The sequence below is a fragment of the Euprymna scolopes genome, chromosome 40 (genome assembly GCF_053919585.1).
Source record: "Euprymna scolopes isolate OS-2025 chromosome 40, ASM5391958v1, whole genome shotgun sequence".
Lineage (NCBI taxonomy): Eukaryota > Metazoa > Mollusca > Cephalopoda > Sepiida > Sepiolidae > Euprymna > Euprymna scolopes.
In genome coordinates this window covers 69,378,467-69,396,818 of record NC_136521.1, presented here as the reverse complement: position 1 = coordinate 69,396,818, position 18,352 = coordinate 69,378,467, and the positions used below count along the sequence as shown (strand labels likewise).

The 18,352-nt window shown below is 31.1% G+C and overlaps 1 protein-coding gene across 7 annotated transcripts in view; it reads right to left on the bottom strand.

Moving 5' to 3' along the window:
• Window positions 1–7,343: 7,343 nt before the first annotated feature.
• The window catches only part of LOC145265613 (interferon-related developmental regulator 1-like), an 89,755-nt gene continuing 78,746 nt past the window's right edge, over window positions 7,344–18,352 (bottom strand). For all 7 annotated transcript variants that reach the window (XM_080121640.1, XM_080121634.1, XM_080121639.1 and 4 more), the window contains exons 8-12: window positions 18,014–18,122; window positions 16,251–16,385; window positions 14,247–14,375; window positions 9,799–9,897; window positions 7,344–7,662 (exon numbers count right to left, since the gene is read on the bottom strand). In XM_080121640.1, coding sequence (XP_079977766.1) covers window positions 7,573–7,662; window positions 9,799–9,897; window positions 14,247–14,375; window positions 16,251–16,385; window positions 18,014–18,122 — 562 coding nt within the window. In that variant the 3' untranslated portion in view covers window positions 7,344–7,572. The remainder of the gene's footprint in view (window positions 7,663–9,798; window positions 9,898–14,246; window positions 14,376–16,250; window positions 16,386–18,013; window positions 18,123–18,352) is intronic.

Genomic DNA, 18,352 nt, shown 5'->3' with positions numbered 1-18,352 from the left:
AAAATAGGAGTGCTTCTATATTATAAACAAAAAAATTATTGAATTTCAAGTGAAAAATATGGTACCTACATAATTGCCAGGTCTAAAATATTAACACATCCAAAAATTACGAAAAACAATAAGGCAGAAAAATAATTATTAATGAAGAAAGGAATCGAAATCACTAAAAAAGAAACAAGTTGACAGGGGAGATAATCAAGTTCTGTTGTTCACGTCATGTGACGAACGTAATTCAAAATGTCGGACAAAATTTATTCCCCATTCCTTATCTGTGCCTTAATCAAAACGTAGATTCCATGAACAAAGTTTCTTTCTTAGAACTGCACACCTTTGGAACTCTGTTCCATTTGACTGTTTCCCAGCTGACTACAACTTGGATATCTTCAAGTCCAACGTAAACAAATTCTTGATGAACTGCCCCCTTAAGTAATCCAATTTACCAAATTTCCATTACTAACAATTACTGCGATATTATCTCATTGATTACTGTACACGCAATAACCATTATCCTCGAATGGCCTCCGGGCCTTGATAAGTGGTAACTCCCATGTATTAAAAAAAAAAAAACTGTTTTTCATTAATAATTACTTTTCTACCTTATTGTTTTCCGTAATTTTTGGATATGTTACTATTTGTGACATAACAATTACGTAGCTATGCCATATGTTTCACTTGGAATTCAATATTTTTTCGTCATTATAATATAGAAGAACTAAAATAGGTTTTAAATCGAAATTATAGAAAATATTTTCCCAAGAAAAACAAAATAACGCAATGTATTTTCTTAAAAATGTTTATTTCATTTAAATATTCAACAAAAAAATTTTATAACTTTATTTCCTTTAATCATTAATTCACAAAATATTTTTTTTCTTATTTAAAATTTTTTTTTCATGATTTCATTTTTTTTTTAATTTTTTTTTTTTTTTGTAAATTTAGATCAAAAAATTTTTTATTTTTTTTTTTTTTAAACTCAGGTGAAACAAATAAAAGTTAGATTTCATTTTTTTTTTTTTTTCTATTAGTTGAAAATAAAATCTTTTTTTTTTTTAAAAATAGAAGGAAAACATTTTAAAATCAATAAAATAAAGTTTTTCTGGGGGAATTTTTTAAAATCTAATAAAAAAAAAAAAACAAAACAATAAAGCCCGAGGACAACATCCAACTTTATCTAAGTGGAGAGGCACAAATGCATATGTTGGGATGGGGATGGGGGGGGGGGGGAGAGGATTTATTTCAAAATGGAAAATGCCTGTGCACCCCCTCCCCATTTTGGGGAGTTGTGAAGAAAGAGCTTCGCAATCCCAACCTTCTGAAGTAGCAAGGAAAAGACAAGGGCGAATGGAAAGAATACCAGGATATGCAACACGTCGTATTCCTCAATGATCACCCATTTATCACTGACCCGGCTCAACGCTGCTTAACTTTCGTGATCTCAAGTTGGTATCTATTATTAATTACTCCACTAATGCGATATAAATTTCTTTAAAAATTTGTATAATAAACTGATATTATCGTCATGATTATCTGTCCATGTTCCTGTTTACTTCCCTCCTCATGAGGGCAGAGTTAGACACAAGGTCGGTTTGTTGACGTGGGGGGGGGAATTCAGCAACCCCCCACCCCCAAAAGGGGGCACTCTGGATAGGAACAAAAAAATAAAAATTATCATGAAGGATTTCCCTTCCACTGACAAAAGACAGAAAAGGTGAAGTGTAGCATCAGAACAGATACTACACTGTATTCCAAAGATTTTTATAAGATAGTGCTCAGTAACAAGTAGAGCTACATTTGAAACAATTTTTTTTATTTATTCAAACAATTTTGGCTACATATAGGGATACATGTTTCAGTTTCTTCAGGCTATATTAAATATGCTATATAAAGTATATTTAATGCGACTTGGAGAAGACTGACTTTCTCATAAGTTGCTACTGAAACATGTATGCATATATGTAGCCGAAAATGGCTACATGTGTGCGTACATGTTATAAAATTTATATTATGTATGCACACATGAAGCACATGAAAAAATATGTTGAATGATGACATAAATGCAGTCAGGTTTCAATCCCAGTTCGCATCAAAACCCAATTACATTCATAAATATTAAACACATTTTTCATAAAAATAAAACGTTCAATAATGACGACAAATGCAACCATGTATTGATCAAAACAAAATCGATAACAACTACATTGGTGTTGCTACTGATTTTTTTTTTTTTTTTATAAAGCTCTACTAAGGTACGGAGCACAATTGAAATGCAATAATTGCCTTAAAGCTTTCATTTATTAATTTCAAGATTGATATTTAAAAAAAAACAAAAAAAAAAAAAAAAAAAGTTTTCTGTTTAAACATGAAACTGCATGAGGTTAGTTTTTGATTAATTTTTGTTTAGTTTCATTTTATTTCGAACTTGTGATATTTTCTTGCCTCTTTACAAGTGCAGATTATGCACAAAGTCAGGTTTTAACATGGAGAAAACCCAACTTCCCAGAAAGGGGTAACCTGGATTGAAACAAAATTAAAATTGCTCCAGCCAGGAAAGATTTCTAGTCATGGATTCGAACAGATAATACAGTTTGCTCCTAACCAACAAATACTTTACTTCCTTAGTTATGTCAATTGTATATATGTGTGTGTCTGTGCATATATGCACAGACACGTAGGGCGAGCCAAAAGTAAAAAAAATGTTTGTCGAAGTGTAAGAGATAGACTTCAAAGTTGTGTAAATCAAGAAGGAAAACAGTTTGAGCACTTGCGTTGATAAATAACATTTTATTTTCATTAATATAATTTGCTCTTATTACTTATAGTTGTACCTATACGTGATCTCTTAATCTTTCTTTTTTTTAAATGGTAGTCATCACTTATTAACTCAAGGCCGGGAAGCCACTCGGAGATAAGGGTTATTGTGTGTACAGTAATCAATGGGACAATATCGTAGAAATCGTTAGTAATGGAGATTTGATAAAGTGTCGTACTTAAGGGGGCGATTAATCAGGAATTTGTTTATGTTGGACTTGTTGTAGTCAGGGAGGAAACAGGCAAACGGAAGAGAGTTCCACAAGCGTGCACTTCTAAAAAAAGAAGCTTTGTTCATGGAATCTACGCTTTGATTTAGGCACAGATAAAGAATGGGGAAAATTATTGACAGTGGTTTCAGCTAGACGGGTGTTTTTACTGTCCACTTACTTTTGGCTCACCCTGTGTGTGTATAATATATTTTATATATATATATATATATATATATATATATATATATATATACACACACACACACACACACACACACACACACGTAATGATATACATATGTTAAAGAAATTCTGATTTATTTATATATCATATTCCTTTTGAAATAGTTTTGAAGGACATTTATTAAAAAAAAAATTTTTTTAAATAATTTCTCCTTGTTAAAAAACTGTCAGATATTCTTTAAATAAAACGATTTTAAAATTGTAGCAATTTAATTTTTAAAAAATAATATTTGTCTTCTCACCATAAAAATTAACGATCAATTATAACGGGTTTCAAGGCGACAAAACAAATGTTGTTTTCTGAGATTTATTGTACAATTGTATAGGATTCAATTGACACAACACCATAATTTGATTTGGGAACAATTCATTTTGAAATACGTAATAAGAATTTTTTTTCCCTAGCAACGTTAAATTACTCACGATCTTTGATGATCAGACAGTCTCATTTTTCTTGATTTATGTGCAAGGTAAGATATATATATATATATATATATATATATATATATATATATATATATTATAAAAGTGACCTTGCAGAACAGTTTCAACCAAACTACTCTGTCCATTTTTTAGGTCAATATATCTGAAACTGGATATAAGGAGTATTCAGACGCGTGAAACAAAATAGATTTTGTTTTTAACAAGAAAAATAGCTCCTATCGGGGGTCAAAATGCTCTATGCATATGCAAATACACATTTATATGCTTAATGTGTTAATTTGTAAAGTTTAGATATGCACGCGTTGTTAGCTCTGATGATAGCGAATAGCGTTAGAGATCTAAATGTTTTGGTTTCGATTCTAGCTGATGGTACCCAAGTAATGTTTCTTTTTTTTTTAACTTTTGAAATCACGACTATTTACTAGGTGCAATATAACAATCAATAAAGAATTGATTTAATAAAAAATTGGAAATCGGCATGAATTAAAATATATTTAAGTGTATTTCATGATCGGGCGACCGGTTATATATATATATATATATATATATATATATATATATATATATATATATATTGAGCACTTTTGAAGTAAATACTTCACGTATACGCATAAATTTATACTTTTGTTAATTAATTTTATGTGAGTAAATTAAGTAGTTATATACATATATATATATATATATATATATACACACACACACACACGCCAGGTTAAAGGTATTCAAGAATAACTAATGACTTAATGAGGTTATTAAAAGTGCTCAATAAAAGAAGAGCAAAATAATAAAAGTTTAACATCCTTAGATCTCCATCTTAATCATTCTAAAGAAATCAGTCCTGAAACCAAGATTTGAGGTTTCTTTTCTGAAAGTCAACCTTTTATTAAGTTGCTCGACGAGGACTCCTAGTTTTAACTAATCATTTGTCTGAAACATTAGCATGTCCAGTGTCGCAACCATATATATATATGTTAATTAAGCCATTATAGGTTCTATCCTTGTCAATAAAGTCTAGCTATACTGATGAGGAGTAAACTATGAAACATATATATGTAGATGACTTACTTTTATACACGTAGCAATTATTAATTAATTAGTAATTATTAATTAATTATTAATATTTAAATAAAAAAGTAAAAACGTCCTAAGATTTGGGCGAAAAAAAACTAAACAAAAGGGCAAATAACTCCTTTCTAACAATAAGAGAAAACGCTCAGGGAGCGAAATAAAGAAATTAATCGCTAAAAAAAAAATAAATAAAAATTCAAACAATATATATATATATATATATATACACACACACACTTTGGTGTAATTTCGCAACTAAAAAAAGTGCTCTTTATATGCATGGTTGCCAAAAGAGCACTTTTAGCGAGTTGGTGCAATTACACCAAAGTGCGGTATATACACCTACTTCTGGAGAACTAAATGTTCTGGTTTCGATTCTAGCTGATGGCACCCAAGTCATCCTTCAACTTTTGAAATCACTACTATATATTGGGTACAATATAATAATTAATAGAGAATTGACCCTATAATAAATATGAAATCTGCATAAATTATATCATTAAACATTTTATAACCCCACAGCCTGCTAGTGTGTGCATGTATATATTATTTTATATATATATATATATATATATATATATATATGCAAAGGGCATCTCAGAGGTCGCACACCATATGCTCACTTTTGTTTTTTTTTTTGTTTCAGATTACGGCTGAGAAATTAACAGGAAAGAATTTAATTTTGTTTTTATTTTTGAAAAAGATGCCATTGTTGCTCAGGAATTCAATCACAATTATCCTGTACAAGAACAATCATTGCGTTACACCACAGTCCACTGTTTGGTCAAGCGCTTCAAAGTCAGTTGCTGACCATGAGAAATGTGGCTGACCAAGGAGTGCAACTGATGAAAAGCACGCACCATAATTTTTGTGAAATGTTGTGCGAAATCAAAATGAAGGAAGCATTGTATTCTGAATGTCAACCGATCAACACTGAGAAGGGTTAAGAGTTCGGTCATAGTCGGCCGACATATTTCCTAATTTCCAACATAATTGCTACCGGACGCGGTGACAAATCAGTTCCTTTACTTTTTTTCTCTCACATCTATCTCTCCCCCTGCGCATGTACTTTTTTTTTTTTTTTTTAAAAAACGTTTTTCCGATCGTTCTCTTTTTTATCATTGGTACGTTTTTCGATCTTGTTTTGAGTAAGAATTATCAAAATTATTATTTTTTTTAAAGAATTATTGAAAACACTTTAAAATCTTTTTAAGTAATGAACTATTTTAGTTTGTAAAGCAACGCCAGTCACAGAACTGTGCATCACCAAAAAGAGTAATTAAATTTTTTTTTAATCGTTTTGTTCATTTTTATTGTTTTTCAATAATAGCCTTTTCTCCTTTTTTTTATTTTAATAAATCACTTCACAATCTAACAGTAAAACTGATTTGCCTTGTCTCTGCTTCCAGTAGCGCTACATTGGAAGTTAAGTTCGTTCGCTGACTATAACCGACTGTTTTAGAAAAAGAGAATTTCAATACAAGAAGGGGGGGGGGGTTGAGCATCTGTTATGCTAATGATCAATGAAATTATAAAAACTTGGATAAAGCATAACTTCTGGAACATCCTGCATATGCGAATGTGCGTATATATATATATATATATATATATATATATATATATATATATATATATATATATATATATATATATATATAAAAACTTTCATGTGAAAACATTTTTAGCCATAATATTCTTTAACCATTAAAATGTATCGACATGTAATACAATATTTATTTTATTTTTGGTTAATTATTATTATTTCATCAATCTGTTCAAGAATTTCGAAAACGGATTTTAAAATGAAATGAATTAAAATGAAAATAAATAAATAAATAAAAAAGGATTTTTTTTTTTTTTTTTTTCCATTTTTGTGCTGAGAACACTTCTCTGGTGAAAATAGTTTAAAAAGAAAATCTCAGCTGACAATTTTACGAATGCGATTACGTTTCGCTTGACCATTTCCATATGTTTCTCTCATATTTATAAGAAAAAAAAAAAAAAAAAAAAAATTTACATTTTGCTTTTTATTTCACAAAAATCTTTTTGAATCCATGAATTTGTTAGACTAGCAGAAAAAAGAATTTAGAAAAAAAAAAAAAAAAAAAAAAAAAAAAATTTAGAAAAAAAAAAAAATTAGAAAAAAAAAAGAATTTAGAAAAAAAAAAAAAAAGAATTTAGGAAAAAAAAAAAAGAATTTAGAAAAAAAAAAAAAGAATTTAGAAAAAAAAAAAAAGAATTTAGAAAAAAAAAAGAATTTAGAAAAAAAAAAAGAATTTAGAAAAAAAAAAAGAAATTAGAAAAAAAAAATTTAGAAAAAAAAAAAAAGAATTTAGAAAAAAAAAAGAATTTAGAAAAAAAAAGAATTTAGAAAAAAAAAGAATTTAGAAAAAAAAAGAATTTAGAAAAAAAAAAAGAATTTAGAAAAAACAATTATGAAGAAAAATTAAGAAAAAAATTAGAAAAATTTTTTTAGAAAAATAAATTAAGAAAAAAAATTAGTAAAAAAAATAAAAAACAAGAAAGAAAATCAGTTTTACATACCAAAAACTAAACAAAAGAGAAAAATATCGATATCGTTTTAATAAGACAATTGATAATATTTACATTTACAGGTCTTTGATAGGCGTTGGGTGGGTGGGTATACACGAGAAAAAGGGAGATAATCCGGATAGAATAATTATTCTTAATTACCTCCCATTTATTATGCCTCCTTCGTTAGTTGTTGCGTCCTCTAAGAATTAAAAAAAAAAAAAAAAAAAAAAAAAAACACCTTAGCAGCCCTCGGCTAAATTATTCAGTAACAGCTTACAGTCACAGATCTTTTGTCACGATTCTTTGCTCGGGCTCGTGTCCTCTTTTTTTCGGCAGTTATGTTGATAAAATTCTGCACAAACAAAAACAAAAAAATTATTTATAAAAAATTAGAATTGCAAAAATGCTAAAAAAAAACAAAAATAAATTAAAATTTTCCGTCAACATCGATTTCATCAAGAATTCAATATCTTTTTACAAAAATACGCCCCAAGATACATAGAAATTATTTCTAGTTTTGCACCCCCCTTTTTTTTGTTTTTTTTTAAAAATAATTATTTTGTTCTAGCTAAGGACTGAGCATCCTACTTGATGTCAGACATTCACCTGCTATCTCGGACAGTTCAAGTAAGATATCTTTTAAAGATTCCAACTGTCCCTTTAAGTGAAATTCTTTGTATCTCTCTTGCACTTTGTTCATCGGGTATATTTTCCAAGTAGTTTTTGAAAGTTTTTTTTTTTTACGAGTCCAGTTACTCCTATAATTACTGGAGGGAGATTTCCTAAGATTCTGATTTCTTTTCATTTCGTACATAAGACCTTTGTATTTCGTTATCTTTTCCATCTCAGCTTTGCGCTATTTTTATTTCGCATTACAAGATCAAAGTGTAGTATCTGTTTTTCAGATGCTGCACTTCCATTTTATTGTTCTCTTTCGGTGGAGGAGGAGTCCTTCACGACTGAGACAATTTTTTTTTATTTTTGTACCTTTTCTCCACGTTAAAAAACGATTCTGGTGTCTAACTCCATCCCGTGGGGAAGCATTGTAAATAGGTAGAATAATTAAAATTAAGATTGAAAAAAAAAAAAAAAAAAATCCTTATTTCGATGAAAACCTGTTGTAAATCATTCACACTCACTCGGCAATTAAATAATGCAGGTTTACTTCTACTCATAATCCGGATTAATACCTTTCGTGTCTGAACACACAAAGTTTACAGTCAGGCCTCAATGACAAACAGCATGAGATATGCAGGAGACTGAGACTAATGACAGAGATTCTTCAATTTTATTTTAAATAAACTTTCATTAATAATTCCCATCAGCCTTTTGTTTGTTATTTCGGTTGTGTTTTTCTGTCTTGTGTTTTACCGTTGTCTCTGAAGAATTTGGATAATCCCTTCCCGTATTTATTTATTTTTTGATCCTGGGAAAATTTTTTTTTTATTATTATTGCGATCCTATCTCTACAGTCCCCAGTGGAGATAGCACAGGTCGTAACAATATATATATATATATATATATATATATATATATATATATATATATAGAAATTTATAAAATATACATGGCGATTAAGCTACACTGAATATATATATATATATATATATATATATATATATATATATATATATATATATACCTATGTGTACACACATACATGCACATATATATATATTAATTATTAGTTAATAAATATCAAATAATATTTGTGAAATTTTAGTTTCGTTTGAGAGAAAAAAGTTTTTGAGGGACATAACGAGTACAAACTGTAAAATAGTTATTCAACATCAATTAAGAAATATTCCCTTAATTTCAATTTCTTCTTAAAACCCCTTAAGCTTTAAATTTTAAACATTTTTCTACAAACAAAATCACGTACTAATGGATTTTAATCAAAATTAGAATAAGTATTCTAGACGTAAGGTTTAGTATCCAGAGTTTAAGCTTTATAATCTATATGGCAAGTGCTCGCCTGAGCTCCAATCTATGCCCCCCCCGCCAAACTTTCACGAAAAGCACTCATCTAGCTGAAACCACTATCAACAATTTCCTCCACTTTGTCTGTGCCTAGACCTCAACGTAGATTCCATGAACAAAGCCTCTTTCTAAGGATTGTATGTCTGTGGAATTGTCTTCCGTTTACCTGGTTTCAAGCTGACTACAATATGGTTGTTTTCAAGACCAATGTAAACAAGTTCTTGATGAGCCGTTCCCCTCAAGTAATCCAATTTACCAAATTTCCACTATTAATGATTAGTACAATATTGTCCCATTGACTACTGTACACTCATTAACCCTTATCCTCGAGTGGCCTCAGAGCCTTGATAACTGGAGACTCCTTTGTAAAAATAATAAAAAAAGTGGTGCAAAACTGGGGAAATCCATTTTACCAGCCCTACGGCAGGTATTCTCGTCTCTCGCATGCACACACACACACACACACACACCCACAATTGTGGCCATTTGTTTTATGGTCTCAACTCACCCTTTCTCCTTTGGACATTTTTTTCGCTCTTTGATTTGGACTGTCAACAACCAAAGGTGGAGCCCCAAGGTCAAACACATCACGGATCAACAAATTCGCCTGAAAAAAAAAAAAAAAAAAAAAAAAAAAAAAAAAAAAAAAAAAAATTTTGATACTGAGAATAAATTAACTGAATTTCTTACTGCATTATTGTGATTTCAATATTTGATTCTGGCTAACACACATATTTTTTTTTTTTTTTTTTGAGCACTCTAGATTGTCTAATTTATTCGCCTTGTTTGAGGATCTGCAACCGCTCTCATCCATTAGTGTTTTTAATGCAGGTAAAACCATTACGGTAGAGAAGTACTGTCAACAAATGAATGCAATGCATCAGAAACTTTGATAACAACTCTCAGCATTAGTCAACAGAAAAGGCCCAATTCTCCTTCATGACAATGCTCAATTGCACGTTACTAAACCGACCATGCAGAAGTTGAATGAATTGGGCTACGAAAGTCTGCCTCATCCGCCATACTCTCCAGACCTCTCACCTATCAACTACCACTTTTTCAAGCATCTTGACAACTTTCTGCATGAAAAATGCTTCAAAAACCTAAGCGATATCAAAAACACTTTCAGTGACTTCATCGCCACCAGAACGCAAGATTTTTACGTTGCTGGCATAAATACACGTTGTTTTGCGTTGGCAAAAGTATGTTGATTCTGATGCTTATTTTGATCAATAAATTTTTCGGTACTTGTAGTTTAATCAAGACATTAAAAAATGAAAATATCAAAAAAAAGGTTATATTGTATGTATCCGTTATGGAACGAAGATCTCGGAAAAAAAAAAATTTCACTTAATTTCATCAAGTAGTTTTTATTTTACAGCGAAAAACTAATTTGTTATGATACCGAGCAAAAGGTTCGATTTTTAGGAAGAAAAGCTAGAATTAAAGATGGGGGGGGGGAGTGTCGGCACTTTAACTGGAGTTATCTCCACGTGGTGTTTGTAAACTCCAAACAAAAATTAAGAAAAATTCCAAGATGTCTGCCTTCAATGTGCTCTCATAAAAACATTTTTCCGCTGTAAAAACAAAAAAACAAAACAAACAAACAAAAAAAACCTACTCAATCAAATTAAATGAAAATTTTTTTTCAGAGATCTTCAGTCCAAAACGGATACGTACAATAAACATTTTTTTTCCGATATTTTCATTTTTGAATATCTTGACTAAACTGTACAAGTACCGGTTTTTCTTTGAGCCGAGATATGTTCATCTGAATTTAAAAGTTTAAAACTGCAAGAAATTTCTTGTCAAACTGTTTTATGATTCGAACATCCTAGATTGTCTAATGTATTTGTCCGAATTTGACATTTAATAGTTCTTAATTCCCTTCATTCAAGTCAAATCATTTGCTATTCACGATGTTAGAAACTTATCAATAAAAACTAATCAACCCTTGACTCATCGCCACACTGTTGCATCTGTGTTTTACAATTACTTTTTTTAATGGAATATGTTCTGATGAACTCATAACACTTCTGCCCCCTAGACGAACATACTCCCAACTAAACCACCATACAGCAAAATCCAAGCCCTTCACTGTTGGGGTCTCTAGAGACCGGAAAACCTTCTACTCTAATAGTTTCCTCCCTCGGACTGCTAGACTTTGGAATTCCCTATTTCCTGCATCCCTGATTGTACTAACCTGCAAGTTTAAATGTAATGTGAACAAACAGCTCACTGTTCAACTCTTCACAGTTTCCTGTTAGACACGATTCCAAATAGTAGGCCTTTATATTCCAAGTGGCAATATGCCTTGTTTGAGGTGAAAAAGAATTTTAAAAATAAATAAATTAAAAAATCTTTAAATTGTTTCCGACCAGTAATATATCCACACTGACAATGCCGGGTAAATACTGCTAGTAATGTACATAAAAATTGTTTAATTATAATTATCAAGAATACTTAAGGATGGGCACCGTCTGCAGAATAAAAACTAAAAGGCAGTCAACTAGCATTTATGTAATGTTCACGACTTCCACTCATTTGAACATTCTAGATTGTCTAATGTATTTGCCCGAATTCCTCGTTTAATAGTTTTTAATCCCCTTCAATCCTGTGGCAATTGTTTGATGGCCCTAAAGTAAATGCTTAGCAAATGGAGCAAAAGGTAGGTTCATGGATGTGTTTGAATCTCATGACCGGCAGGAATTGTTACCTCCTACACTGATGGTCGCATAAGCATGAAAAACAAATGTCTGTCAGTATAAAGAATAATTATTGCTTAAAGATTTATATATTTTTCTTAAGTAATCCTATGTCAGTAGGTATGGGGTGAAGCATTAACAAATTCGAGGTTCGCCAATAAATTATAAGATCTATATATTTTTCTTAAGTAATCCTATGTCAGTGTAAGATATAGGGTGAAATTTCAAACAAGTAAAATATGTTTATTTTCGTAAAATTGCGTTGCAATTTGGCTTTTAAGCACACCTGATGTGTATTTTATTTCATTCTAATTAAATCAACACTTCTATAACGGAACTCGCACCCCTGACGTTAATCTCACGTAGCCAATGCACCATTCCCGACATTTCAAAATACAACCGCTGAGAGACAACGTGCGGATCTTTATTACTGATTTTTCTTTCTCCAACTTTACAACATGGCAAAAAAAAAAAAAAAAAAAAAAAAAAAAAAAAAAAATACTGAGGATGGAGTTTGACTCCGAAATATATTTTAATTATAAATTTCAAACAAGTAAAACATTTGTTTATTTTCGTAATATTGCATTATAATTTGGCTTACAAGCGCACCTGATGTGTATTTTATTCAAATTAAATCAACGCTTCTATAACAGAACTCACACCCTTGATGCTTATATATATATATTTACAGATAAGAATAGTGCTGAAATAACTTCAAGTATCTGATTAAAATTGCATCTTACAACATTGGAGCATGCTATGAACCAAAAGAGCGTAAGATCTATCAGAATTTCTGTGAGGACAAATCATGGGTCAACATGAAAGTGGTTTTAGTCAACACAAAATTGCAGAAAATCTTTTAGCCCTTTTCTACTGTTAATAGAGTTATCGTACAATTCACAAGAAAGTGTGCAAAAATTCTCATCTTCGTTGCCCCGAGCCCTCTGAAAGAACTTTGCATCTTGTGAAAAGAAATGTTAAAGAGGATTTTCGGTGAAAAGCCTTCGACATTTCAACAAAAGCTCGTGCCAGTCCCAAAACAGCGGTCAGGTATCTTCATAAGCTGGACTACTATGGTAGAGCTGCAAGAAGGAAACCTCTTCTTCGTCCTGTCAATATTAAATGTCAAGCGCAAAAAAGATTGGGCTCGTGAGATGGAGAGACCTATGACCTTTTGGACTAATGTCATTCTCTCTGATGAGTCTCGATTTGTATTATTTTCAGACATTGGAAGTATGGAGGCTCGCTCAGCAAGAGTTTGACTTAAAAAGACTGCAGCCAACACTAAAACATGGTTTTTTTTTTTATTATGGTATCGAGTGCAATTTGGAGTGATGGTCACTCAGACCTGGTGGAGTGTGAAGGAAACATCAATTCTGTTAAATATGTTTCAATATTACATGAAGGACTCCTACCAATATTCTCAAGTGGTAAAATGTATCAACTCCTTGTTTATGGAAGATGGAGCTCCTTGTCACTCTGCTAGGGCGACACAACATTGGCTGAGCCTAAATGGGATTGATAAGCTTCTATGGTTAAGTCAGTCCCTGAATATGAACCAAATTGAAAACTTTGGGGGTAAATTAGACCAGAACCTTCGCAAAAAGAAAAAGAAGCCATCTTCTAAGCCTCAATTTCTAGCATTATTGCGTCCAATATTGCTAAAAATTCTTCAAGATGAGTTTCGTCAACTGATCTATGCCGTGTCTAGAAGGATCCAAGCATTAAAAACAGCAAAAAAAATATCAACCAAATATTAGTCATTAAATTTATTTTTGATTTTATTCTATAAATTATATTTTTATTGAAATAAATTGTTTCTAAGGGTTTCTATTCTTTTTTGTCGTGTCTGTGTATATATGCTCTGTAAGCGTAAATCCATTTCTATTGAGCTTATTTAATCATGGCAATTTAGAAAAAAAAAAGATCTTTATTGAATATATACATTATAAGTATATCTTTTTTTATAAACGGACATTCATATAGATTAACAAAAATTATGGATTATTTTTCATAATTTTTGGAATTTATACAAATTTCAACATAACACGAGTATGTAATGTCACCTAAAATGAGTTTTGTTCTTTAAAAATACAATGTTCATAGCAAAAGGGTATAATCCGTATCGATAAAAAAATTGTGTTCCTTTCTTAGATTGTTAGCAAAAATTTTTTTATTTTATTTGTAAACGTCTTTGGTTTTAAATAATTTATACGCGTCAAGAAATAGTAAAAAAAAAAAAAATGTTTACCTGAAAATGTTGATGCGTCCCTGAGCCAAGCAGCTGACAAAAGCTGTCGTACTGTTTCTTCCTCGCCCAACTATTTAAATAAAGGCACTCTGGTCCGATCTTAATCATGACAACTGGATATTCAAATTCCTGAAATAAAATTAAAAATGTTGGCAAGACATTCTTCAATTTCTTGAAATGTCATAAAAAAAAAAAAAGAAAGATTTAAAATCCTAAGGGATGAAGGGCTAAGCTGGTGGGACTCAACTTTTTATTTGTGTTTTTTTAATTAGTTCACCTGCTTTCAGAATTGTGGAGATGAAGATGGTTTTTTTTCGCAATCCCTAACATTCTCCTTCAAGTACATTTTCTCAAACTTGGGAATCTTTAAGCCGAACTCCAGGTGTGTGTGAGAGAGAGAGAGAGAGAGATATGTTATTTTCAAACTGAACTCTTTATATAATATACTAGTGGGGGTACCCGGCATTGCCCGGGTGTTTGTAGGTGTGGGTGTATGTTTTTTTTTTTTGTGCGTGTGGTTTAAAGTAGAACAGTGGGGGTGGGGATAAAACAAAACAAAAAGGAAATTTAACCCTGTTAAAAAAAAAAAAAAGAAAAAAAAAAAAAACTATGTTAAACTTCTTAAAAAAAATAAAAACAAAAAAATCTTTTGTAGGTGTAAAAAAAAAAAAGGGGAAGGGGGGCAGGTAGGCTCGAACCCGGAGCCTTGAGGCCAGTAGGCTGACGCAAACACATGCGCTACGGCGACGGAAGCAATGTAACACATTAAACATAGCGATTAAAAAGTGAATGAGTTCAAATTGAGGTCAGACATAATGCTATTCCGCAGTTTTTAAGCGCGTGTTTAATGAGGCCACATCCTTTTACTGCGGGACAGTTCTTTTGAGTTTGTTTACTCAACGTGTTGGAGAAAACCAGCTCCCCCGTTTATTAGAGGAGTGTCCAAATGAAAGCAATTGTCTGATATGATGGTGAAAACCAACATTGACCAAACTCTCGTGTGCTGGGAAACTGCTGATATGATTCAGTTTCGCTTTTTTATACTGAAAAGCGAAAAACATGCGGCGATCGAAAAAATCTCGAAAAGAGCGCATAAAAATCGGAGAAATTAAAGATAGACGCGACCCTCATTCTTAACTCGTAGGTATTATTATTTAGACAGCATATAAAAAGTTTTATGGAGTGAGCCGACCGAGCGCCCCCTGGAAAAAAGCCTTTTTGCGGACATACACAAAAAGTGCACACACACTAACACACATTTTCGCTTTTATATATATATAGATGTAGATAGTTCTCAATATTGTACAAAATTATTTCTTATGGATATATGATTAACAATCCATCTTCGAAAGGCTCAATTCTTACTACAAGCAACAATAACTGAGAATAACCGAAAAAATTAAAACTTTTAACAAATCATAGTTGATAGATTAAAAACTGTGGATTAAATAAAGAATTCAAATAACATTTTGGTCACATCTTTGAAAAGCATTTCTAAAGCTAATTAAAAACTATTAGAAAACCAAAATTCTAATGAAACATTTTATTAAAATCATTTTATGTAATCACTGTGGCCATTTCTTCAAAATGCCTTTGTCCAGTTGATATAATGTAAACATGTACTTTTGTCACTGGCTGGCGCAACAGCGAAGTAAAAAGTAATTTTTAAGTGACCTTGTGAATGGTGTGTATATGCGAACTCCTCTCTGAATATTTGGTCTACTTTTAAATCGATAAAAAGGGATAATTAGGGGTAAATTCAATTCGTTTTTTTTACTTGTAAAAATAGCTGCTAAGGAGTCAAAATTGAAAATAAATTGGACCTTGGCAGGAGTAAATCATCTATTTTCTGAGCATGTGTACATTTTTAGCTTGAAGCCTTTTTTTTTTTTTTTAAAATCTATTTGGTAATTGCTCAGACAGTAACGAAGGCTGAAGTGCTAAATAATGACCGAGTTCGTCTTTGATGTGAAAAATTCTTGAGCTGATATAAATGATACGAACCTCAATGGACTTGAGGACATCTCTGAACGTTGATCTTTGTTGTCGACGATCTTTCTTGGCGCGATGTTTGCTGCCGTCTGTTGCCAATTGTTTCAAAGATTCACATAAATCGACCATGTCTTCACCTTCAAATTCCTGGAAAGAGAGAAAAAAACAAAAAAAAACAAGAGTCATAAGAAATCGTCTACTGATTATTTAACAGGTTATGTGCGTTTGTGGATGGGTTATTTAATCAGCATATCAACCTTTGTGGGTCATTTAATGCTGTTTTTTTTTTCTTTTTTTTTCTATCAACCCCTTCTGGGCCATTCAATGCTGAATCTAGTCATTTTGGGGATAATATTTGATGTCGTATCCAGTTATTTTATAGGAGACTTATTCTTGAAGCTCTTTGTATTTTCAATCGTTAGTTTGTAGCTTTTGGTTGGGTTGTTTTATAGTGGATTTTATCATTTTTGTTCTCTGTCTTGCAGGATGCTTTTGCAGAATATAAGGTTTTTGCGGGTTATATTTTTTGGGAGAGTCCTATTTCTTTAATGTAAAATAAGATTTTTCTGGTGTTGTTCTCTTTGAAGATTATTTGAAGATCTATTTCTTTATAGTGTTTTTCCTAATTTGTGAAAGATCTGTGCATTCAGTTTTACAGTAAGTGGTACTTGACAGGGAATGGGTTAAGTGTGTGTGACCTATTCTAAGTCTTGTTAAAATGGTGCGTTTGTGTGATTTCAACTTTGATTACTAATGTGTATAGGATTCAGCTATAATAATATTATTGCCCAATGAAATGGGGGGGGAGGTGAGAGGGAGAGACAGATAGACAGACAAAGAAAGAGAGAGATGGGAGAGAGAGAGAGAAAAAGAGGGAGAGGGGAGAATGAGAAAGAGAGAGAGAAAAAGAAAGACAGAGAGAGAGAAGAGAAAGAGAGAGAGAAAGAGAACGACAAAAGAGAGAGAGACAAAGAGGGAGAGGGGAGTGACGAAAATAGGTGATTTTTCTTAAATTAAAAATTAAAAATGAATAAACTGAACCAATTAAAATTATTTCGCACTCGAATATCTTTTTCCCCAGATTTCTGTGACGTTTGGTCAGGCTTGATCAGCTTTCGATGAGAACTACTGGAACAAGTCGAGCGAAATAAAATTAACATTTATTTATCGAATACGAAATACAAAAAATAAAAGTTAACAGAAAAATTTTTTTTATTATTTCTTTTTTTTTTTTTTTTTTTTTTTTTTAACTTTTCAAGAATTGTTGGCAAAAGGTGTGAAATTTTTGTTAAAGTTTATACCGTTTTTTTTTTTGTTTTTTTTTTGCAAGTCAAATGATTTGAAAAATAGAAATATCCACCTTCATATCCCCCCCCCATACTTTGTTATTTTTTTATTAATTTTTTTTTTTTTTTGTAAAAGTGTTGACTGTATTTTTTTTTCCTAGTGTTTAAATATTTGATCAGCGCTCGGCTTCTTCTGGCAGTTCTAATCAGCTGCCGATCGAGCCTGAGCCAATGTTATGGAAATCTGAGTGAAAAGATGCACGAGCACTGATCATTTTTTTTATTGTTTTATTTGTACTTAAAAAAATAAAAATGCATAACCTTTTTTAATTTTAAAAATTAAAATTTTAAAAATAAAATTAAAATGTAAAAATAAAAAATGAAATAAATTTAAAAATAAAAAAATTAAACTTATAAATAAAAATTAAAAAATTAAAATAAAAAATCTATAAAAAAAAAAAAAAAAGCTAACGATGACTTCTTTCTTACATCATCAATTCCTCTTTGCAGTTCATACATCAGTGCAATCGTCTCTCCTGCCACAATCCGTAGTTCGACGTCAGGACTGTCCAAAAGACCAATAATCTTGGACAAATAACTGGAAAAGAGGAAGAAAACCGTTTTGAAAAGTTTGCGAACAAAATGTTAAAAGACAAAAATATTAAAACGGGGGGGGGGGGTCGAAATGGTTTTTGATTACAGTGACTCTAATGATATAAATGACTTGTATTTGTGAATGGATTAAATAAAGGGTTTCGTTTAAAATCCAGAGTTCAAGATACACCCGAAGAAGGTCAGAAGTTACATTTAACAAAACGTTGTGCAAAT